This window comes from Ceratotherium simum, chromosome 2, assembly GCF_057802395.1.
Source record: "Ceratotherium simum simum isolate JZ-2026a chromosome 2, ASM5780239v1, whole genome shotgun sequence".
Taxonomy (NCBI): Eukaryota; Metazoa; Chordata; class Mammalia; order Perissodactyla; family Rhinocerotidae; genus Ceratotherium; species Ceratotherium simum.
The window spans coordinates 49,345,583-49,370,612 of record NC_141901.1 but is presented as its reverse complement, the minus strand read 5'-3'; the positions used below and the strand labels follow the sequence as shown (position 1 = coordinate 49,370,612).

Here is a 25,030-nt window from a genome sequence, read left to right as displayed (position 1 = left end):
AACTGCACACGACCTCCCTAACTGCCCATTTGCCATAGCTATGTCTAGTGAAGTAGACAACGGAGAAAATATCCAGCTCTACCCAACTGAAAACATTTTCACTTGCACCTTAAACAAGGGAAGCAAACGGCTTTTCTCTTTCTGAACACAGCTCTTATTTTTCCATCTAGTCTTTGGACATGTAGCCTCGGACTTAAACGCGCAGAATCATTTCCACTGCACCTGTGCAGGTGAGCCACGCTCACACCCCTGTGGCACTGGATCGCTAAATTACAGAGCGAGGCGGCTAGCACCCAGGGGGAGCTTCCCTGCCCGGCACAGGCGCGCGGCAGGGCCCGCAGCGGTGCGGGCGGGCGGGAGAGGCGGCAAGGCTGCCTGCGGGCCCGAACCTCCCACCGCGCCGGAGCCAGGAAGGAAAAGGAGTCCAGCCGCCGGCCGCTCCGGCGCAGGAAGCGGGCGGTGCCAAACGCACCCTTCGCGGCTCTGCGCTTTCCACCCGTCGCGGAGGAGAGCAGAGGCTTCTTCGTCAGACTCCGTCCCCACCCAGCGAAGGGCTTCGGCTCCAGGCGCGAGGCCGGCGTGTCCGCGACAGTCAGACGCAGAGCAGGCTGCCGCGGCCGCCTTTGTTCCAGGCGGGAAGCCGCCGCGCGGAGCCCGGGCGGGGCTGCAAGGAAAAACAAAGTGGGGTGGGGGGAAGAGCGGCGGGGCCGAGCTCCCGGCCAGGGCCTCTAGGAAGCCAGCTGTGCGTCCAGGTGCGCCTCTCGGTGCCGCGGGCTACTTCGGACCTGCCGCTTCCCGGGGCTTCACACGCTCGAGGACAGCGGAGAACCACCGACAAGGCGAGCCGCGGCGCCCTGTAACCCCTCGCGAGGTTTCCGAGCAGGGGCTCGTCCGCGTCCAACCCCGCCGCGCTAACTCCCCACGTGAGCGGGCCGCCAGGGCGTGTACGGCAGCCGGCGAGGGGGCAAAAAGGCACCCTCGCCTTATTTCTAGGGGCGCGAGAGGAAGAAGGGGTGAGGTGTCTCACCCACCTTATTCTGAGTATTGCCTTTTTCTGCGTTTTCTGGAGGAAAAAAATGCCGTTTTGAGCTTTAACATTTCTTTTCAGATTTTGAAAAGCGACTGCCTCTCCCTTCTTCCCAATAAGGGACTGACCCAACGTCTGGATTGATGGGCCCGCGCCGCAAGTTCCGTGGAGCCTGCGGGCGGGAGCCGGGCACTCCGATCGCGCAGTTCGCGCCGCGCGGCCACGCGTGAGGTCCTGGGCCCGAGGAGGCCTCCGGAGCCGGCTCGTGGTTCAGGCCGAGGCCAAGCTCCCCGGGAGCTCTTTGCTCCCAGTTCCCTGCCTGACATTTTCTCCCTCTTCCTGACTTTTGAGGGTGCCCCCTTCTTTTGCATGGTGGGCCCGTGGGGGGAGAAGGTGAAGCTTGGAGGAAGACGTCCCTCGTAAACCCAGGATCCCCGCTGCTGCTTTGTGGAGCGAGGATCTGGCTTTGTTTCGGGCTCCGTGCTCTTGGGTTTTCCCTTCCAGTCTCACAGCTAACACGCCCGCCTGCACGCGCGCTCAGCCGGCCCTCGGGCTGCCCCGGCACACGCACACCAAGGGGCAAACCCTCCAGGCCCAGCGCTCCCGCCCTCGGCCCATGGAGGCTGCGGCCGGCTTCCCTTCCAGGGACTTGATCCTCTAGCACATCAATGCTAGGGGCTCTTAATGCTAAGACAGTAACCCACTTGAGTCGGAAACAGCACGAAAGGTTCTCGTGCCCTGACTGCGAAGAGTGCGGCCGGTGAGCCTGGATCCCGGCTCGGCCCTAGGGGGAGGCGGGCGGCCAGGGCCGACTCTGCGTCCTGGAGGCCGGCTGGGGATGCCCAGATTCGGGCCAGGAAACGCCCCGCAGCGAACCAAGGAGCGCACTGGCTTGTGAACGAGAGCTTATAACACTTGGCGGCAGCTAGACTTTCGGGGCAGGCCTGGGAGCGGGAGCCGGCGAGGCCACGGTTCGAGTCAGGGAGCGCCTCGCGGGGTCCACGGCCCCTCCGCCCTTTGCTAACAAGTCCCGGCGCGGTCGTGGTCGGGGGTCTCGGAACCAGAGGAGCTGGCCGGGCGCGGCAGGGCAGGGAGGCAGGCGGGGGCGTGTGCGTGTGCCAGGGGCGGGGGCGCGGGTCTCCGTTAGTTCCCGGAATCTCGGGAATCCCGGGCCTCTGGCTCTCGCCATCCGCGCTGAGGTCGTCAGTATCCCAGGACCTGCTGTCTGCGGCCCCCACCCCGCCGCCGCCTCAGTTTCGGAGGCTTTCCATTTCAGAGACCCAAAGGAAAACTTGTGTGACTGTTCACAACCTCCTCACATTCTCGTGGTATCGCCTCCTGCCTGACTGAGGAGGGTGTAAGGCTTAGGTCCTAAGCCGCCTTCCCCCTTGCCCCTTTTTCCCACTCCTCAACCTCGGATAAAGAACCAGAGCACATCGAGAAAAAAAGTAGTCAAAGCCTTAGTGGAATGAGGCAGACGAAACTTAACAGTCGCAAGACTGCCCCCAGGTGATAGTTTTCCGCAATAAGAGTTTTGGGCTACTTGAGGTCGCTTCATCTCTCTTTTGAGCTAATGTCATCTGTGGTAGAAAAGTTATTGAATCCAAACGTTTACGTTAATTCCCCAAGAAAAGGAGAAATGGCCCCGAAAAACCTCCTTCCCACAGACGCTGAGAAATTGTTCAATTTGTCTTTCTAGCCTCACTGCCATTAACATTTGACAACTGCACTTTCAAAAGCAAACTCTCCCCTCCCCAACGAACAGACCTGCTCCCACCCATCCCCTTTTCTTCTTTTTTACCCCCTTTCCTCATTGTTTCCTCTTTCTGAAACAATAGCACGGGCTGCTGGAGTCAGTCTGGTGATATAATCCTTAAGGCATTCACGGGCAGACCAAGGGCCAAGCTATCAAAGGGTTCAGCTTCTTCTTTTTTTAAGCTGTTTACTATTCAGGAAATTTGGTAATTATTTTTTTTTCTCCATGCAGTGGTATTACCCTCTGCCTTTTGATATTAGATCCTCCATGGGCCCCTAGCTTCATGCTGTAGAGACAGGAGAAAGATGAAGGGACTGAATTCTGCATCAGAATGTAATTTTCCTTGATGTCATCATTGCTGCTCAAGACCAGCTGAGGGCTTCCAAAAGAACAGGAACCCCCAGAGCAGGCAGAGTCCTCGTGTTTCTAAGGGCAGAAGAGAGTGCGAATTGCATTTATTCTTTTACACCACAAACTTGTTTTTTTTGTACCTCACTCCACCAAAATACTTTTCCTACTTTTATAGTAGGATTGGAAAGGCACATCAGAAAGGGAAAGGGAAGATAATAACCAAATTTTAAAAATTAATTGGTGTAGAATGCTTTACAATGAATCATTTTCGGGGGGGGGGCTCTTATTGATCAGGATTAATATCCTTGGAATGTTATCATGTTTACCATGGTTTTCCACGTGCCCAGCACAGTGCCTTGCTTATAACAGGCAGCACTCGATAAATATTTGTTGAATGAATGGACAAACTGAGAAGTATAAAGCAAAGGAGCACAAAAGGGATTGGATATTTAACTCCATTCAGTTAAAAACCCTTCCCTGATGCATATCTTGAGTAAATGTGTCCTACAAAGCAAGACATTTTTGCTAGATTATGAGGGACTGACCATGTTTAATGGGTTTAATTTTTGTCTCCCTGACTAAACTGTAGCATACTGAGATCAGAGACTCGATGTAAACGCTTTCATTATATATAATGTGTTGCATATCGCTGAGTACATTGATCAATCATCATAGAGTGTGGTGAAGGGGAAGATTCAATTTAAGATGGAAAATATTAAGAAAAACTTAATGTACAGTCATCTCTTTGGGCAGTGCCAGGTATCCTGGTAGAGGGACAAAGGTGGTCCAAGGGTAGGGAAATTTCTATTCAGACTCCTTCTTCAGTTGGGTCATATCTCCTCTTCACCAAATTCTCTTCAGAACCAACATCCTCTCCTCCTCTCCTTTCCCACATTAGGCTATGAAAGCATAGAGAAGAGGGTGAGTTGAGTTGAGGATGACTCTTGCATGTTACCTCCCATCCCACTCCCCTACTCACAGCTTTTTTAGCTGCTCCATTAGAAGCTGTGATGACTGGTTAGCTCAGTGGGTTTGTGTGGATACTAATGAGATCATCACAAAGGTTCCATCCACTTGGGCGTTGTTAGTTTGGCCTTATTCCAGGCAAATCCATGATAGCCTTTCCTATAAATGCATGTTGTTTGGCCAGCGGAACTGGGAAAGAGCCACCCTTTAATACATCCTCACAAGAAGTTATGTTTTTGGAAAAGGTATGCCAATCAACTGGATTTTCCCATAGGAGCCAATGCATCACATAGGCTTATGTGCCTGTGTCAGACTAGGTACTAAAAAAGACATGAAACCCACTTTCAAGGAGCTTTCTGTTTTCCACCTCTTTTTATGTTTTTCATTTAAAATTTCCCCATGGCAAACAGAGGCACTCAATATCAAGCTGTTCATCATTCCTTGGCTTTCCAAATAGAAAGAATTTCTGCTTTCTTGAGGAGCTGTCTCATTAGCACCCTACACCCAGATGTAAATCACAATCCACAAACATTTAAAATGCCGGCCTTGGGCCGGCCCCATGGCTTAGCGGTTAAGTCTGCGAGCTCCGCTACTGGTGGCCCGGGTTTGGACCCCGGGGGCGCACCAACGCACCGCTTCTCCGGCCATGTTGAAGCCGAGTCCCACATACAGCAACTAGAAGGATGTGCAACTATGACATACAACTATCTACTGGGGTTTTGGGGGAAAAAAAAAAGGAGGAGGATTGGCAGTGGATGTTAGCTCAGAGCCACTCTTCCTCAGCAAAAAGAGGAGGATTAGCATGAATGTTAGCTCACAGCTGATCTTCCTCACAAAAAATAAATAAATAAAAAAAATAAAATAAAATGCCGGCCTTCCTAACATTGAATAGTTCATCTTTTGATTCCTCATTATCTTTCTGCTTTAGCATGTACAAAAATCTCAAATATTTGAATTGAATGTTGGCTAAATTACAAGGCGAACAGCAAATATTTGATCTTAAATCCACCAAATGAGAAGTATTTTCTATCTCAGCCACACATCCTGCCCGTTATCTCATACTGGTGAATAGCAACTGTCACTAAGGCAGGGGTCTCTCTTTTGATCAGTTAAAAAATTTTTAAAGGATTAAAGGATTGAAAGCTGACTAGAAAGTAATGGGGCTGATATATATACCAGAACTTATTTATTCAAATTGGAGTTGTCCTTCAAAGAAGTTACCCTGGGATTCTATATCCTATTCAAATGATTGCTCAAAACATTTTTGGAATTCCTCTTTTGGAAATGTCTTCAAGGATAGTTTACCAGCCACATAAAAGGCTGCGTCATTTCTTACTCCAATACTCTTCCTCCTTGCTGTCTAATATGGGTGCACTCTTGGAAATCAAAGCTGCCTACCTTTAAAACCTAACTGTAAAAGCTAGGAGTGTCAGGTGCAAAATAGCATCTTTGCCTAGAGAAAGTGTGCGCTTCAATGATGTCTCTGTGACAGAACACACAGCAAGCACAGTGGTGGCCTAAAGCAACTTTGGGCCAGTGCCAACTACATCCAGTGGCTCCAGAGCTCCAGAACAAAGCAGCCCCAGGAAATCAGAGCAGATTCCTGGAGGGGGTACACTTCCCCAGGGAGCCCCAGGTATTCTGGGTCCCCTTATTTGAGAAAGAGCTTGTTTTAGGACAGTATCCCTATGTGGAAGATTCTGAGATATTATAAGAATGTCTCAGAGGAATTGGACTAAATTTACTGTCAGGCCCTTCACCTCCCTAACCCCTCTAAACCAACACAAACAAAACAAAACAAATGCTTTTAACTAGGAATCAGATTAGTAGGGCCAAGTGGTGGAATTACAAAAGTTTGCTGATGGCTTAAATGATGATGGAACATCTATAGGTTAAGAAATAACAGCCAATGGCCAACCACATCTTTCTGAATGCCCCCAACATAATCTTCCAAAGTGCAGAGGAAGGAAAAACTCCATGCTTACTAGCCACCCCCCAGGCCTGCTACCTGGAGGGTGCTGGAGATGTGGGGAATCTTGTGCTCCAGCCCATACACAGTACTGGAGGTGGAAGAGGTGTCCCCTTTGCTCCTCATTGATACTTCCAGATCTTTATCCCTCTCTCAACCATAAAACCCTCTGATTTTGGAATTTATGGCATCAGCCTACAGACTCCCAAGACCACTCCCCTTCATTTCTTAAAAATTTTATTCCTGGCTCATTCTCACTGTCTCCAGTGCTACTTCAGGCATAGTCTTTGTGTTGTACATTAGAGTAAATGATCTTTACGATACCCTAGCCCCTTTGGCCTTCTCTCCTCCAGAAATCATATTTTCCATCCTATGTCAGAAATCCTTCCTCGAGCCATACCTCAAACTTTGTCAATACAAGAATTGCATGCCCATAATCTTGAATTCAAGCTCAGACCAACATATCCTGTCTTTCCAGCTCACTCTCAATTCTTTAGCACCACTGGGACTTTCAGTCAATTGATCTTACCATCATGTCACTGTCTCCACACCCCTCACATGCTCACTTCCCCCCTTCCCCCATTTGGATGCCATGGCTCATTGTTATGCACAGTTAGGCCCTTTGCCCCTTTGCCCTTTTGTTGCAATCACCTAGCAAAGCCCAACTGTAGGTTAAATCCAACTTTTCCTACACTCTACCTACACCCACACAGCAGAGTGTGGCTGGAGCAAAACAATCAACTTCGTTGACTGCTCTCATAAATTCGTGTTCTCTAGCCTCAAGAGAGCCCTTAAATGCTGCCTGGCAGTTCTACTACATTTCTCTGGTTTATTCCCTTTCCTTTTCTCTAGATGACTATTTCACACCTCCTCCTCCTCTCTCCTTAAACCTCCAACATGCCGTCCCTCATCCTAATTCTCTGCTGAGGACCTGGATTCCTATTTCACTAAGAAAATTGAAGCAACGCAGAGACCTTCTACTTGCTTCTCTACCACATGTAAAAGTCCATCTGCATCTGTGCCCCTATGTTCTTCCTTCTCTTCTCTGGTCTCCCATCTAACTCTACCCTCTTCACATGTGTTCTGGATTCTATCCTTTCTTACTCAAGGACATTGCTTCAGAAGTTGTCCTCTCTCACTCCTATATCATCAAATTTTCCCTCTCTACTGGATCATTCCCATGAGCATACAAACATGCAATTATTTTTCCCAACTTAAAAAGTCACAAAACCCTCTCTTGACTCCATATGACTATCATACTGTCCCATTTCTCTGCTTCCCTTTACAGCATTAGTCCTTGCAAGGGTTGTCAAGGTTACTGTCTCTAATTTCTCTTCTATTTCCTCTTAAACCTATTCAGTTAGACTTTTGACCCCACCATCCACCCCTACTGTTTTGATCAAGGTCACCAATGACCCCCACATTGCTAAATTCAGTGGTCTTTTTTCAGTCCTTATCTTACTTAACACAAATTACTTCTTTTCTGGAAAACAGCTTTTTTACTTGGTTTCCAGGACAACAGTCTCTTCTGGGTTTCCTTCTGTCATGTTGCTCTTTCTTTCTCAGTCTCCTTGCTATGTGTTTTCTCATTTCCTTCTACCTCTAAACAGGATCAGTCCTTGAGCTTCCTCTTTTCTCTGTCCACATTCACTCATTTAGGGATTTCATCAAGACTCCTGGCTTTAAATGCTATCTCTATATTGATGACTCCCAAATTAATATCTCTAGCTTAGACCTCTCCCTGACCTCTAGTTTTAAATATCCAACTGCCCGCTAAACATCTCCACATGTCCAAAACCAAACTCCCAATCTTGCCAAATTTGCTCTTCCTACAGTGTTTCCCATCTAAGTAAACAGCAATTCCATCCTTCCAACTTCTCAGGTCAAAAATCTTAAAGTTATCCTTGACTTGTTTTTTTTTTGCTTTCAAATATCACAACCAATCTATCAGCAAATCCTGTTAGTTCTACTTTTCACAAATGTATCCCAAATTTGACCATGTCTTACCACTTCCATCACTATTACCCTCCTCCAAGGCTTCCCTCTTAAATGGATGGTTAAAACACCCTTCTAACTGGTCTTCCCACTTCCACCTCAGATCCCTGTAGTCTATTTCCCAACATAATAGCCAGCATGAACCTTTTATAACTTAAGCAATGGCTTCCCAATTCCATTGCCCTAACCTAAAGTAAAAGCTAAAATCCTTAAGTGGCCTGCAAGGCCTTGACCACATTGTGGTTCCTGCCTCATCTACCACTCTCTCTCTCATTCACCCAACTCTAGCCACACTGGTCTCCTTGCCTCCCTTTAAACAAGTCAAGGCTTGAAGCTCCTGCTTCGGGAAGAAATGTATTTTCTCACAGTGTGGAGACTGGAAGTTTGAGATCAAGGTGTTGGCAGGTTTGGTTTCTTCTGAGGCCTTTCTCCTTGGCCTACAGATGGCCACCTTCTCGCTGTGTCCTCACATGGTCTTTTCTCTGTGCACAAGCACCCCCGATGTCTTTCTGTGTGTCCTAATCTTCTCTTCATATAAAGACGCCAGTCAGATTGGAATAGGACCCACTCTAACAGCCTCATTTTAACTTAATTATCTCCTAGAAGGCCCTTTATCTCAATAAAGTCATATCGCAGGTGCTGGGGGTTAGGTCTTCAACGTATGAATTTTGGGGGGTCGGGAGAGAGAGGCAATTTAGTCCATAACACAGTCTATCCCCATTTTCTTTATATTTCTACATAGCACTCAGCACCTTGTGACCTACCATTAACTTTCCCTGTTGGTTTATTGTCTGTCTCTCTCCACTACAATGTCAATTCAATGAGGGCAGGGGTTTTTGTTTGTTTTGTTCACCACTTTACCCTCAGTGTCTAGAGCAGTTCCTGGTACATAGTAAGCACTGAATAAATATTTGTTAAATTAATTAATAAATTTACACAGTTATCTGTCTAGTGAATCCACTTGAATTTGCAGCCCCTAACCTCTCTCTCTCTTCTCAGGGTTGTTTTCAATCAATAAGCATTTATTTAGCATCTATTCTGCCCAGTATTGTGCTCCAGACTGAGTAATTTACAAAACAAAAACAACAATAAAACCCCCCAATCTTCTTGCAACAGTATGCACTCAAAGGTACTTACAAACAAGTAAAAATATGATAAAAAAAATAATAGTAATTTATGATGCAAACTCAACATATAATAAATAAATTAATTGGTGCCAAAGTACACAGGGAAAACTTATCCATAAAATAGTGATAATAATTCTTATGCTTTATATAGGTTTGTGAAGATGAAATATAGTTATAGTTTACCAAACACTTCTTTATATGTTAAATTAGGAAAAGATTAGGAAGTTACGAGAAGAAAGACAGAGACTTCTGGGGGCCACATAAGCTCTCCTGTGGAAGGTTCATGAGGATTAAGAAGGAGTTAACCTGCCTGGCAGCGCCCAGGGGGCTGTTGGGCCTGGTCAGCCAATATAAGCAGATCACAGTGATGTAATTCTTGTAACATGAATCCTTGCTGGGGTGCAATGGTGGGGCATGCTGGAGGCTCACAGAGGAACCCCTCTCTAGCCTGCCCACACAGTTCAATTTACTCTCAATAAAAATGCAATAAAAAGCTCACTTGCCTCCAGGCTGTTGAATGCTTTTGATTCCAAATTATTTGAAATAGAAATCCTGACTGACAGTATTTTGGGGAAGAAGATGGATGAAATATCCTTAAAGGAAAGAAGGAAATAAAGTGCTTGTATTTTACCAAACTGGATGGTAGTTTAAAGATACTGCAAGATTTTAAAAGTGTATAAACCAGGGCTAAAATAATTTCTAGCAGCAAATTACTTCGTGTTCCTAACAGTGGGTGGCGAAATTAAACCCTTTCTTCTAGAGAGTTACATAGCTTTGGGGAAGTTGAGCAACACTAACGGCTACCTCTTCATTATCACAGAGGCTAGAGTTCCCAAGTCTCAGGTTTGGCTAGTTTGGGGATGTGCTAACACTTCTATATGTTACAACTATCCAACGTGTTTACCTCCTATGCCAAAGACATAAGGTCAATTTGCTGTGTGTAGTAATAATACTATATTTAGCTTTTGGATTATCTACAGATTTCAATTATCTGGATTGTCTCTTGTTAATAAGGATACTGGCAAATTGGCTTTAATCTGAAATCATAAATTCTTTTATGAATTGCATCCATTGTCTCCCTTATTTCCTCTATGTTTATCATCCATTAAATCTGAAGTGTGTACAAGTTTTATACAAAACACACTGAGTACAAGAATCTTTATTCTCAGGCATCCTCCTTTCCAGCCCACCACTGATACCAAATTGGTCTAGTTTAGAGTTCTTCACACTAAAGATTATAAGGGTGGTGACTGCAAAGATGATAGTTTCCTTTTAAGATATTGACGTCAGATACTTTCAGAAATAACTTGAACATTCCTAACTTGTGCTTAATGTAATTTTATGACTTTCTCACTCATAAATTTAATCCATGCTCAACTGTTTTTATTTCTAGGCCCTATAACCCTTTATAGGGTAAGTACTGTAATTTTACTACCCACTGTGTAAAATAACTCCCTCTCTTATTTGTCTCTTTTGGCTTCAGATCCTCATTAATTCTAATATTGATGATCAAATCTCTGTTTACTCTCTCTACAAATGTAACTTCAGTTATTTCTCCTTTTAGGATTTGCACAGACCCAACTGACCTAAATTTTTAGGCTATGTATAAGTAATTCCATATGTAAACAAAACAATCTCAGCTAAATTATTTTGAGTTAATCTGACGAAAAAGGGGAGTGGACAGGAAATGGCAGAAAGTCAAGACAATAATTCTGTTTTTATGACTGATTATCTATTTGCACCTCTTTCTCTCCAGTGTAAGCTCCTTGACAGAGGCTGGGTTTTATTTCTTTTTTATCCCCACAGTACAGTGGTTCTCAAAGGTTAGTGTGCACCCAGATCACCTGAAGGGCTTGTTAAACCCCACTGCTGAGCCCCACCCCCACCCCACTGAGTCTCTCACTCAGTAAGTCTGGGGTGGAGTCTGTGGATTTGCATATTTAACAAGTTCCCAGGTGAGGAGATGCTGCTGGTCTGGGACCTATACTTTGAAAACCACTGCCTCACTACAGAGAAGGCTTTCACAAAATGTTAGTTGAACTGAATTGAAGTAACCCAATTGGAGGGAAGACATTAGACAAAGAGACTAGTAAGATTAGTCTAATAGTTGGGATAATGGCTAAGGTAGTAAAACAAAGAGATTCCAAGATAAAGTGGCTTAAGTATGATAACAGTTTATTTCTCATGTAACAGTCCACAGGTAGGTGGGCTGTCTAGGGCAGAAAGGCGGCACTACTCGCTGAGTCCAGGGACCCAGGTTGGAGGTTGACTCTCCCTATCTTTCTCTTAAGGTTCCATCAATAGCTCCAACAGGCTGTTCCAGGAAGTGGGGGCGGGGGCGGGGGGAAGGGAGCAATTTCCTTTAAAAAAGATGTGACTTGGAAATTCCACACATCACTTTTGCTCATATCCCATTGCCTGGAACAAATTTACAGGACCATACCGTGATGCAGGCTAGGCTGGGAAATGTAGTCCCTACCCAGGACTACCTGCTTTGCTAAAATTAAGAGTGAGGGGTTCACTACTAAGAAGGGAGAAGACTCTGGATACTGGGGCATAGTTAGCAGTCTCTGCCACAACTTTATGGTAAATCCAATGTATAAAGTGACAAAAACCTGAACCATAAATACAACAAGAGTTCTCCGTGTATTTGTACATATTGTTTTCGGAGGGGGTGGGGTGGGGTGGGGAAGATTATGATTAACATAGAGGTTGTTAATTTGGAATTAAAACGAATCAAAAGGCCAAAACCCTTCTGTTAACCTTGATATGTCAATATGGCAACACATCAAAGGGGCATCAGAATGTGCTTTCCTCAAAGAGGAATATGGAGGAACAGGTGGTTTGATGACTACGAAGCTGTAGAAGGTGTAAGAAATGCATGGAAGTCATGATAGTGGCTGGTGCAGAAAAAACTATGGGACGGAGAGTGGGTAGTAATGATGAGTTATTTTTTATTTTTTTTGTGAGGAAGATCAGCCCTGAGCTAACATCTGCCAATCCTCCTCTTTTTTTGCTGAGGAAGACTGGCCCTGGGCTAACATCCATGCCCATCTTCCTCTACTTTATATGGGACACGGCCACAGCATGGCCTGACAAGCAGTGCGTCAGTGTGCTCCCGGATCCGAACTGGCCAACCCCGCGCCACCCGCTGCCCAGCGCGCGCACGTAACCGCTTGGGCCCTGGGTGGGCCCTAACAATGAGTTATTGCAGAACAGTGGGGAGGAAATAAGGAGGAGTACACAGAAGCTCAGACACCATATGAGCACGTGGAGGTGGCTTACATTCGCTGCCCTGATGTTAGACATCAAGGGAGACTGGGGAAGAGAGAAATAAAACCTACACAGGAGTCAGGGAAGATCGTGAAACAGCGGGGGTGGGAGTTACGAAGCAGTGAGCTAGAAGAGTGCCAAAGTTGAAAAAGTCTCAGGAGGAGGTATGTTCTATTTATTTGTTTCTCTAGAAACTGAGTAGAAAAAGCAATAGGTAAGAGAAGCAGCAGCAGTAGCTGGTTTGGCCATCCACTTAGGTACGTGGAGGGGAGAGGCGATCCCAGAGCAGAAGCACGTGCTCATTATGCGTGAATGTGAGTGCACGCTTTCACCAGGAAGTTCTCTGTGCTGAGCTTGCAGGAGCTTTAAAGATGACTAGAAAGTAGCAGGTAGAAAAGGCAGGCATAAAAACAGTGAAAGAATAATAATAATTGACTGAGGAACCAGCAACCTCAGAAATTCTACTATTTATTAATTCCCAGGAAAGGAATCCATCATAAAACAATTTTGTGGCTTTGAATTCCCATGAGGACTCATCTCCCCTCGTAGTGTAAGAACTTTCTTCTGGAATACCGCTAAGGAATAGCACCCTTCTTGTTCACTGGCTGGCTGGTTCATGGTGGGAACACTTCCCTCCCGGAGTTTAGTTCCCATGGTCATGCCTGGACAAACCGCACCGTATTTTGTTTTTTTAAATTATCACGGGAGCTCCTCTTTCTGGGAGGAGGCTAATGCAAACCAAGGGAACTCTCTAGATAACCCATTTATTTGAACCGACAATTGCTCTCAATGGGCTTCCCTGTGGGACAGGCTACTGTGAGGGAGATCTGGCAGTAAATGCCAGGCACACGTGCTTCTTCATTCTGCATTCACAGAAAGGAGATGGGGCATGGCTTTCTTCCCAGGAAGGGTCTGTATTTTAAAACCTTATTGGAAAAAGGGATTAAGGTGGATATGATGAATAAGATCGTGACTGTGTAAAATCAGACCAGTGTATTCTAAAGAGTCATATAAAGTCACCTTGTCTGCTTTTCAGAAACACTTTTAGAAAATGATGACTTCCCGCCTGGTTTACTGTGTGTGTATGTAGGTAGGAGTGGGGAAGATATATTAAAAACATGAGTTTGCATTCCATAGAGCCAACATGGTTATCAAATATATCAAATACTAAATATTCTATTTATTTAGAACCACTAAGTGAGTGTGACATTTAGAAGCCCTATTTCAAATAATGAAGAGTTAATGCCATAGTTGATGTACCCAGGAGAGGTTCAAGAGTCAGAAGACTTTGGTTCTAGTTCCTGTTCTATCTCTTACCAGCTTTCCATGTTCACCTCCACATGGACAAGGAGCCTAAGGGTGGAGACTGTGTCTTATTTCTAATTCTTGGTGCTTACATGGTACCTACAAAACAGGTCCTCCACAAAATGCTTATTCATTGGCTATATTAGGTTGATTCACATGGAACTACCAGTTTTGTTGGTAAAAAATAATAATGAAATATTGACAATTTAATGTGCTTCAGTCTAATATTTCCATTCTCATTTTGCTCACCTACTGTACAGATCTGCTTTTTCCTAAATGCTTTCATGTTTCTCTGTCCTAGTTTCTGATTGGGAGGCCCTTTTTCCTACCCTATATCTATCTTATTCCTTCCCTAAACATCTTGGCTAATCACTCATTCCCATGCTCATCTCGCATTTGCTAGCTAGTATCTCTGAGTGTCCTCCTTTCAATTATAGGCATATTGTATTTCCCCTGTGCCTTTCACAAAGTAGGCACTACATAAACATTTGTCATAATACTGAATTACTTATCTGAGGATAATTCACTAACACTCTGAACCCCTTCCTGAACAAAGAAGATAAGCCCTACCTAGCCAATATAACAGAATTGTTGAAAGTTAACATATGAGGGCTTAAAATGATTCACAGTAAAGCCTCCGGGTTGTTCTGCCTATGGGGGTGTTTGAAAATGCTACATGCTAGTGATAGGCAATCTGTTTTCAGCTCAATTTCAGGAAGGAACTAACTCTTCCCTGCCAAAGAAATTTCAAAAGACCCACCCGGTTGACAGAGTGTAAAGAGAAAGCTGAACATGCAGGGAGAACACATAGTGAGAACAGAGTCATCATGTTAAAGAGAAAGAGACCAAGAGCTGCCACATGGCACAGTCACTCCCTTTAACTAGTAACATAGGCACACAGCACTTGACAGAGTGAACTGGAGCAAAACGAAAGCTGCAGGAGAAAGCAACCTAAAGACTGCTGTGTGCACAAATGAAGAACTTTTGGGGAATAACTATAAGGAAACTGAAGGAAGGAGAGGAAGGAAGAAGGGAGGAGAGAGGGAGATGTGAGGGCTAAGATCATGGGACACACGGGAGAGGATCAGAATCTAGACTAGTCAAGAGGGGGCAGACTAGTCAAGAGCGGGTGTCCCTTGGGCACACTAGTTAAGGGTTATCACTGGGTTCCTAACTAGGAGGAACTAGAGATTAATAATAAATGTGTGATTTTAGGCAAGTTGCTGAATCTTAGTTTTCTTATTTGAAAAACTAACACTAATAGTTCCTATCTTATAGAGCTGATATAAATATTAAATGAGATATTGCATATAAACACACAAAGTGCCCAGCATATAGCAAGCGCATAAGTTGCTAGCTCTTCTTATTTCAGTATTCTTTGGGAGACTATATGGTCTGTCATTCTCAATGAATCCTTTTACTATCTTCATGAATTCTTCAGTCGAAGAAGTCTCCAGAGAGTACTTAACTGTATGTGCTGGACTTAGTACAAACAAAATCAGTAAGCTGAAAGTCTTAAAACAGCAGTGTCCATTAGACATTTCTCTGATGATGGAAGTATTCCCTACCCGCACTGTCCAATACGCTAGCCATTAGCCACTGAGGCTACTGGGCACTTGAAAGTGCTGCTGAGGAAATGAATTTTTTATTTACTTAGTTTTAATTAATTTAAATTTAAATAGACACATATCATGTTGGCCTGGGCAGCCTTAGAGCACATTACCCTGAACACACCAGTAGACATTGTGCAGGAGCCACTGTAGCCTGGTGGGACTCTGACCACACTTACTTAACCTCCTGTGCCTCAGTTTCATCTTTAGTAATATGAGATTGATAATATATTACTTTACTGGGTTATGAGGACTAAAGGAGAGAATACATATAAAGCAGTGGTCTTAAAGTTTAGCACACATCAGAATCTCCTGGAAGGCTGTTAAAACACAGATTGCTGGGTTCATCCCCAAAGTTTTGATTCAGTAGGTCTGGGGTAGAGCCAGAGAAATTTGCATTCTTAACAGTTCCCAGGTGATGATCATGCTGCTGCTCTGAGAACCATACTTGGAAGAATGCTGTTATAAGGCATTTATTTATTTATTTTTTTTATTTTTATTTTTTTAAATTTTTTGTTTATTGCAGTAACATTGGTTTATAACGTTATAAGGCATTTAGTCATGGTGCCTAATACATAGCAAGAACTCAATAGTGTTAGTTATTGTTTTATGATCAGCATCTTTATGGTGTGCATCAGGACAGTTTCTGAAAACAAAAACAAAACCTACACTTCATTAGGAATCTTTAGTCCATTTTCTGACATAATTTTGCTAAGTGTTTATGAGGTACCTACGAAGGGCAAGAAACTCTCACTGTGTTCCAAGCTATCGTCCATCAAGGTGGGTTTGAAGTAGGGTTTGTCAGTTGGTGGAGCTCAGAGCACCAAGTTACCTGACCATTATTACTACCATCTGAAATATTTTTCATCCTTTCAACTCTCCACAAAACATGTGGAAAATAACAATTAAAATCACCTTTTGAGGTGAGCCACAACTTAGATTTCTCTCTGATTTTTCATCTCGATAAAAAGATTGTGCTGAGGCCTGTAAATGGTAAGTGGAAGTGATGTGAAAATCCATCTAGGTTCTAGCCTTGGCTCTTTTATCAACTTCCTGAGATCACTGGGCACGTCTCTCAATCATTATGGGTTGATTTTGGACTTGATTAGCCCACAGGTCACCTTCAAAGAATAACAACAGCCGTTGTTCACAAGCCCCACCTCACAGGGCTTTGCTCCTTGGAAGTTCTCACAAGTCATCTAGTTTTTTCCTCAGAGATTCTTTCCATGGTGCCTTTAGTTCTTTGGACAACAAGTATTGCAAGGGGGTAAAGAAAACCACACAGGTAGATAGACAGACAATTAATTTGATTTTCCAGTATTCATTATAGGGTTCCTTTGAAAGGAAAAACAAGAGCCTTGGAAGAAATATGCCCAAAGAGGCCCTAGGACTATTGACACTCCACTCCAAGAAAAGATCCAAAAAAGGGTCTTGTAATTTGGATTCTGGTATGCAGTGTTTTGTGGATTTATATCTGTTCTGATACAAGGACCACTCTACTTCCTCCTCTGAAGAAACACGAGTAAAAATTCTTTGTCCAACATACTAGTGTTTTATGTATAAATGGTGATCACGGTACTCACTGGCAAAAAACTTATAAGCAATTCCTGTTACAAAATCAATCTTCCTAACACATCCTGGTGTGGTAAGTCAGGATCACTATTTCCATTTTAAGGTGTGGGAAATGAAAGTGCAGAGAAGCTAGGTTTTAGAATGACTTGTTAGTACTTAGACTGAGGTAGAGGTGAGATGAGAAGCTTCCACTCATTGGGAAAATCTGACTTGTCAGGCCTCCCTACTATTGTAGTCTGGCAGAATATGCTTTGAAGTGTCTCCACAATAAGCATAGGAGACAAAACTCAGGATCTGCCTTGGGGATTTTGAGGAGCAAATATGACCAAGGTTGGCTGAATCCAGATTTAAAGCAGGCAGCTATTGGTTGAGCTGCTGATATAAACAATATCAGTAGTTCAGGTCTTATATTTCCAGTACCCATCTTCAAAATAAGAATGTTTGGAGTCTCAAACATGCTGCCTCTCAGGGTTTTGTGCTGATGGAAAAAGTAGTACTCTTAGGAATAAGGAGTAAAGGTTTTAATCTTAGATTTGCTTCTTACTGAGTGATATTGTGCAAGTTAATTGTCCTCTCTGAACCTCACTTTCCTCAGGTGTAAAATGGCACCTCCTCTCCTATATATGTCACAGGGAGTTGGTGAGATTAAACTGAGAGACGAATGCAAGGAAGTACTTATTAAGAACACAATCCAGGGACCTGGGCTTTCGTGCAATAAATAATGCAACCTACTCAGAAGATTATATCATGTATCTCTGAATTAAAAAAACTAATAATTTGGGCTGGCCCCGTGGCTTAGCCGTTAAGTGTGCGCGCTCCGCTACTGGCGCCCCGGGTTCGGATCCTGGGTGCGCACCAATGCACCACTTCTCCGGCCATGCTGAGGCCGCGTCCCACATACAGCAACTAGAAGGATGTGCAACTATGACATACAACTATCTACTGGGACTTTGGGGGGGAAAACAAAAAAAAAAGGAGGAGGATTGGCAATAGATGTTAGCTGAGAGCTGGTCTTCCTCAGCAAAAAGAGGAGGATTAGCACAGATTTTAGCTCAGGGCTGATCATCCTCACACAAAAAAAATAAAATAAAATAATAATAATAATTTGCTGAAATTTTCAATGTGGTCTCTTGGGAAACAAGCAGCTTAAATACAGTAAGGTAGGCACCATCTCAGCAACAAATGAACTATAATAATCAACTTATTTTTATGAGATCTGAATACAAATTGGCCCCAATTGCATCCCAAGGATTACAAGTCTAAGAACTGTACATACTACTTTTTAAAAGGGTTGGGATACATAAAGTGAGCACCTATGACAGTACATGCTCCAGAGAGCAACACAAATGATACCTCCATTTGCCAAATTACCGCTCATCTCAATCACATTTGTGTGGATAAACTCAGACCAAGGAGTGTGCCTCAAATAATTGAGTGTTCAGATAGCTATGCCTTCTTTGTGTCTTCTCGGCCACAGCATTTTGCTGATGGGATTTAGAACATTGCTCTATTTGAAGGCTACAAAGCATTATTCATCAAATGAAACCAATAATTAGGTATACCAAATTAAATGTCCCCAAACTATCAATTTTTGCTTGTGAGGAAAGCAGTGTTTATTGGAGTGCATAGACCACAAGATATAAAAGCCTTTTTGTGATTAGTTGAAACTTTCCTATAGAAACCCCACCAATTTCTTCACCTCCTGGCACACAGGATACGCTAATTCTTTGGCTTTTGCTGACCCAGTTTGTAAAACCTTCTCTAAGTGGTCCTTGTCCAGCTTCAGTTTTTCAATTTCACTCTTAATTGGAGCAAATTTCTCAATCACAGCATCTGCTACCACCAGCTTGTAGCGAGCGGTGTCGAGGCCAGCGCTGCGCTGGACCACTTCCTCCACAGGGAGTCCTGTCACCGCGGCGTGAATGGCCACCATGTTGGAGACACCCCCTCGGCTGGCTGGGTCGTAGGTCACCTCCGAGGTGAAGTCCGTCACAGCCTTGCGGAATTTCTGCACTATCTCCTCCGGGCTGTCTGTTATTCTGACGGTGGCCAGTTTATCAGGGTCTGATTTCGACATTTTGGCAGAAGGATCACGGAGGGATTTTACTTTCTTCATCGATGCTAGGTAACAACACCAACACACACAGGCCAAAAACAAAACAAAACAAAAATAACAAAATAAAAAAACAACACCGGAATGTCAGTGTGTAGATCTTCAAAAAAATGCCAGAATAACAAGTGACTTTATTGTTTATATCTGATTATATAAATATCAAATACTCATGAAAAATTCAAGCAATGTAGATAAGCATGCAAGTAAAGATCATCTGAAATATCAATAATACTGTTAACATCTCGTTGATATTTTTATGTATCTTTTAATGCATATATACACATAAAATGTATAATATTACACAAATGAAATTATCAATCCTACTGTTTTTGCTGTGCACACCTTCAAAAAAGTATTGTCTATTTCTTTCCTCTCCCTCTCTTTCCTCTCTGTTCTTCCCTCTTACCTAATCACCCTCTGCCTACAACCACTGCCTTTCCTGCCCTAAAACCAATTTTAACAATCTGTGGCAATCCTTCTATTTCTTTACCCATGATTATATAAGTATAAATCAATACACACACACACACACACGCATACACACACACACACACACGGGAGAAGTCACTTGTTTATTGCTCTGATAGAATCAAGATGTTAAGCTGTGCTTCATAAACCAGTGTTAGTTAATAATTGCCTATTTTATGGCTATTACAGAGGCATATAAAGTTGCAATAGGTAAGATAATAATAGGCTAAAACATTAAAATAGTACTTATTGCTAAAAGAAGGTTGATTTCAATGCATGGGGTGCCCTAAATTTATTTATGTGAACGGTTGGAATAACTTAGAAATTTACACTCACCTTATGTTTTTAAATTGATACTAGGCACATGTCATACTCCTTTAAAATGCTGTCAGCTTAATAAAGATGGAAAGAGCTTAGGTTCAGTGATTTCTGCCTCTGCCATAAGTTTACATGGCGACCAAAATGCTGATAGAAATTTACAGCTTCTTTCCTCAAGAAGATTCCAGACCAGCACAGCCTCGCCAGTTGCAGTTGAGGTTTCAGGTTCAATCAGTAAACTGTACATTCCATCTCAGTTATGCATTTAAGAAGGCAGAGTGCAAGAATGATCAGTTCCCTCTTGTTTTATGTGGATTGATTCAACAGCTCTCACTCTTATGACTTTTGTTTCTTCGTGAATAGGGAAGGCAAGCTAAACTGGCTCTGGAATCAGAGGAGCTCAACGTGGGTCCAGCTTTGCCACTAGATATGTGACTTGGACACAAAGTTGGCCTTACCACACCTTCGTTTCCTCATCCACAAAATGGGGAAAGGTACCTGTTCTACCAAATGGCAAATTATATAATACTTTATAAATGCAAATTATTGTTTTTAGTTTTTAGCCTCTCTCATACTTTTCAAACTTTTTTGGTTATTTTATTCAACAATCCAACGAGGTCTACTAGTCCTACATTACAGAAAAAGATGGGGATTCTAGTTACAAATCCTGAAGGCTGTCCACAAGAAAGCCAAGTTTGATCCCAAGAAAGTTCCAAGCCTCTGTCCATTATCCAATCCTCTCTTCAAAACGCTGATTTAACAATCACATTCATTACTTACTCAGAATGGACTCGGGCACCGGGAAAAACTCCCCATACTTCTTGTTAAACCCTTGTGCTAGATCCTGAACCAGCTCCATGTGCTGGACTTGATCCTCCCCGACGGGAACGTGTGTGGACCTTTAATAAAAGACAGACAGAAAACTCAGCAAGGCTCCTGCTTATCCCGAAATGATATTGCAAGCAGCTGCATTTCCTGTGCCTTTTTCACTGTCGGTGTTCAACAAATGTTCACCAACTACAGAGGGAATGTCGAGATCCAAGTCTTTATCTGTGTCTCAGACAAATGCCAAAGAGACGTTTGTCTCCTTTAGTTCTGTTTCTTCCATAGCAGAAGAATACAGCCATCAACACCAGCGTGACAGGATCTTGCTGGGAGGGAGGAATGGTATCTTAAATAGCATATGCGCCAAGCATAATCATATTTTAAAACCACTCCTCGTTCCCTCACCCAGTCAGCACGTATTATCCTAGCCTTGACGAGATGCTTTTTACTTCAGAGCTGTGCTCATACTTGAAAGACACTCCACCCCCCTCTTCAAATCAAAGATGGCAGAAAGCTCTTCGGGCAAGAGCTCTCCCTCCCTGTCACAAAGGGAGTAACTCAAGATCTTTTCAGAATACGCTCCTTCATTTTCAAGTAAATTGCAATCACAGGACAATTAATATGCTGCAGGGAACTTAAGTGAAAAAAATCTATTAGTATAATGTAGACGGATCTCAAAAACAATGTTGAATGAAAAAAGCAAGTTGCAGAAGACATGTAGAGTACACTGACATTTGTGAAAATCTTAAAGTACGCATGAAAATACTATATATATTGTTTACAGATGCATAAGTATAAAAACATACTGGAAGCTCCTCTACAAATCCATGATTGTAGCTACCTCCAGAGAAGGAGGGAAGAGAATGGGCCTGGGGAAAGGAACAAAGGAGACCTGAATTTTCTCTGTAATACTTTATTTTATTAAAAAATGAAAATGTGAAACAAAAATCATTGGAATATAGGGATTTTCTTTATAATTATTTTAATCTCATATATGAAGTTTGCAGTGTTGAATCATGATGAGGCATGTCAAACAACAGAGGAATTAACCATTAGAGAGAGTTCTTGACGGGGAAAACTTTATACTGAAGTGTTACGGGGAGGGGACAGGTGATTTTAAGTCTTTAATGCTTGGCTGGGGGTTTACACTGGATAATACAGATAATGAAGTGCTGTAGTTTCTTGATCAAGGAAGTTTAATATTCTGTCTGGGAAAGCAGCAGCCTTAAAGTGAGCTTGAATATTTAAGTGATAATTATACATTTTGAGTGGAAAAATAACAGCTTTTTGAAACAGCCACAGAAAAGGAAAACTGCTAGAAAACTACGCTACTTTGCTATAGAGAAGAGGACCTCCTAGCCCTGTGGTTAATTAGTGGTTTTTGAAAAACTGGCAGCGATCTTATTATTTTCCTTGTGGATTACTGTCCACAGGCTACCGGTCCATTTAACATAACTGTGTAGAGCATGGGGAAGTGAAGGTAGTGTTGACTAGCATAAAGACTAGCTACATTAATACAGTAAAATACTTGAGGAAATTTTGAAAAATCCCTCATAATTTTGCAATCATTTTTATTTTTGCAAACTATTTTCCAGTCTTTGTTCCTGTCTATCTGGATGCATGTTTACATAACTGCAGTTATAATATGCATACCATCTTTTATGTTAACATAATGGACATTTCCCATGGTTCTATGTGGTTTTCATTAATAGAATTTTAATAGATGCCTAAGAGTGTTCTTGTACTATAGTTACAGAACCATAAGGAACTTATATTATTTTGTGGCAGATTCTTTTGAATATTCACATAGGGGAAAATTTTGATTTGAGTGAAAAAGATTATCTTTTATAATAACCCAAAAGTCCTGTGGAGAAAAATCTGGTGAATGAATGTTCAATACTTCTTGGTCAAAAACAAGGTATGATTGTCAGTTAATGAAACTAATATTTGTTTGTATCATAAAATAATTCTGAATATACTTTCAAAAGAAATGCTGATAAATGTTTTGCATATTAAATAAGCAATAGGTTTCAAAGCAACTGTTTGACACGTCTTTTGCATGGAAGTAATACATTTTATTTATTAAAAATTCCTTGAACATTAGTTGTGTTTTCATACAGCCACTCAAATACTCATGCAATTGCTGTGTGTGTGTGTGTGTGTGTGTGTGTGTGTGTGTATGTATGTAAAATGCAGTATAACACTCACTTAAGAGCACAGACCTTGGGGTCAGGCCACCTTCAAATCCTGACTGCCACTCTTGTTTTGTGTGACTTTAGGTAAATCATAGAATTTCTATCATAGGCAACTTTCTTACTGTAAAATGAAAGTGATAGTATTTACTCCATACTATTGTTGTGGAGATTAAATGAGGTAATGCATGTAAGGTGCTTAGCACAGTGCCTGAAATTTGGTAAGCCTTCAAACAACGGTAGCTATGTAGGGAATAGAATTCTAAAATGCTATATTGTATTCAGAAAGCTGCTCAAGACACACTCCCTAAACAACTAGAATGGTTAAGACTTGGTCAATGACTGCCAATGTCCCAATTCTTTGTTCTCACTTTGTGCAACTCAGGACCAACCAGAGAAAGTCAAATATGCTTCCCAAGCAAATCGCATAGGATGCCCTGCTTCGAGTTAGTCAGCCTCCAGCTTCCCCATGGCAGCAACCTCTAAACAGGGCACACCCGAAACCTTCCTTTCCTGCAAAGCTTCTTCACTACCCTGCCTGCCTTCGAGTCTGTGAAACACAGCTGATGGTGACTGACTCCCTTGCTGAGGCAAGCTCTGAATAAACAGCTTCTGTCTGTTCTCATTTGGGTGGTCTTTGTTTAATTTAAAGACGATTACTACTAGAATTAAAAACAGAAAGCACACCTTCTGAATCGCTGGAATAGATAAAAGCAAAGAAAACACAATCTACATAGCAAAAGACAGAAAACAAAGAATCATAAAAAACGAAAACATTCAATGATGTGGAGAAATAGATGAAAAAACCAGGATGCAGATTTTTTCTAAAATACATGCAATATGTTTTTTTTTTTTTTTTTTTTTATGTGTGTGTGTGTGTGTGAGGAAGGTCGGCCCTGAGCTAACATCTGCCAATCCTCCTCTTTTTGCTGAGGAAGACTGGCCCTAGGCTAACATCCGTGCCCATCTTCCTCCACTTTATATGGGACGCTGCCACAGCATGGCCTGACAAGTGGTTCGTTGGTGCGCGCCAGGGATCCAAACTGGCGAACCCCGGGCCAGCGCAGCAGGGCGTGCGCACTTAACCACTTGTGCCACTGGGCCGGCCCCCATGCAATATGTATTTACATAAAGGAGAGGCCACAGAGGTTAGAGTTGGGACTCTGGCGTCAGGCAGTTCTGGGGTCAGATTCTTGCTCAGTTGGGTGTTAGTGGGCAAGATATTTAACCTCCTTAAGTCTGTTTTTTCATTTTTAAAACTGACTAATAATAGTTCCTACTCATGGGGCTGTTTGAGGAGTAAAATAATACATGCAAAGCCCATGGGCTAGTGCCTGGCATATAGCATGCAAACAAGAAATGTTAATTTAAAAAACTGGTTTGAAGGAAACGCACCAATGTGTTAACAAGAATAGAAATAGTAGCAGTGATTTTTAATTTTTTCATGTTGAATATAGAAAGAATGTTTAAACTATATTAGAACACTGAAATGAACCTGTGAGAGACTGTTGAATCTCCCACTACTAGACCCTATAAAGACAGAAAACGAAATCATGTATCCTGAATAGTTTACAATTCAAATGTCTAAGGCAGGGAGCTGCATCTGTTGAACGTACTGCTCCTCTATCCTACTAGAACGTTCCTCCCTTAATTCCTGCATGCTGGCTCCTTTATTTCAGGTCTAAGCTTAAACATCACCTCCTCAAAGAAGCCTTCCCTAAACATACTCTCCAAAGTTGGTTTCCAACTCTTATTCTTTTTCACAGTATCCCATTTATTTTCTTTATACTATTAATCCCAATCTAATCACTTTATTTCATTTACTTAATTATATATTGTTTTCTCTCTTGCTCAAAAGTAAGCTTTTTGAGAGCTTGGCTGTCTTGCTTTCCAAAAAATTTCCAACACTTAGTAGAGTTGCCTGGTATGTATGAGAAACTCAATAAATATTTATTCAATAAATGAATGATCTTAAGGGGAAGTCACTGTAATTTATACAGTTTTATACCCAGAGAAAAATGGTAATACCATCAGTTCGTGATCAGTATAGAAGATAAGAAGTCATGGACTTCAGTATGGACTCAGAAGTCATTCTACCCGAGTTTAAATCACAGCTCCACCAGCTACCAGGCGAGTTGCCACAGCCAAGCGTCTGACCTTCTC

General features: G+C 42.7%; 1 protein-coding gene across 2 annotated transcripts in view; it reads right to left on the bottom strand.

Moving 5' to 3' along the window:
- Positions 1 to 18,535: 18,535 nt before the first annotated feature.
- WARS2 (tryptophanyl tRNA synthetase 2, mitochondrial) overlaps positions 18,536 to 25,030 on the bottom strand; it is a 79,088-nt gene continuing 72,593 nt past the window's right edge. For both annotated transcript variants that reach the window (XM_004420600.3, XM_087444718.1), the window contains 2 exons: positions 20,631 to 20,749; positions 18,536 to 19,072 (listed from right to left, as the gene is read on the bottom strand). In XM_004420600.3, the coding sequence (XP_004420657.1) occupies positions 18,624 to 19,072; positions 20,631 to 20,749 (568 nt within the window). In that variant the 3' untranslated portion in view covers positions 18,536 to 18,623. The remainder of the gene's footprint in view (positions 19,073 to 20,630; positions 20,750 to 25,030) is intronic.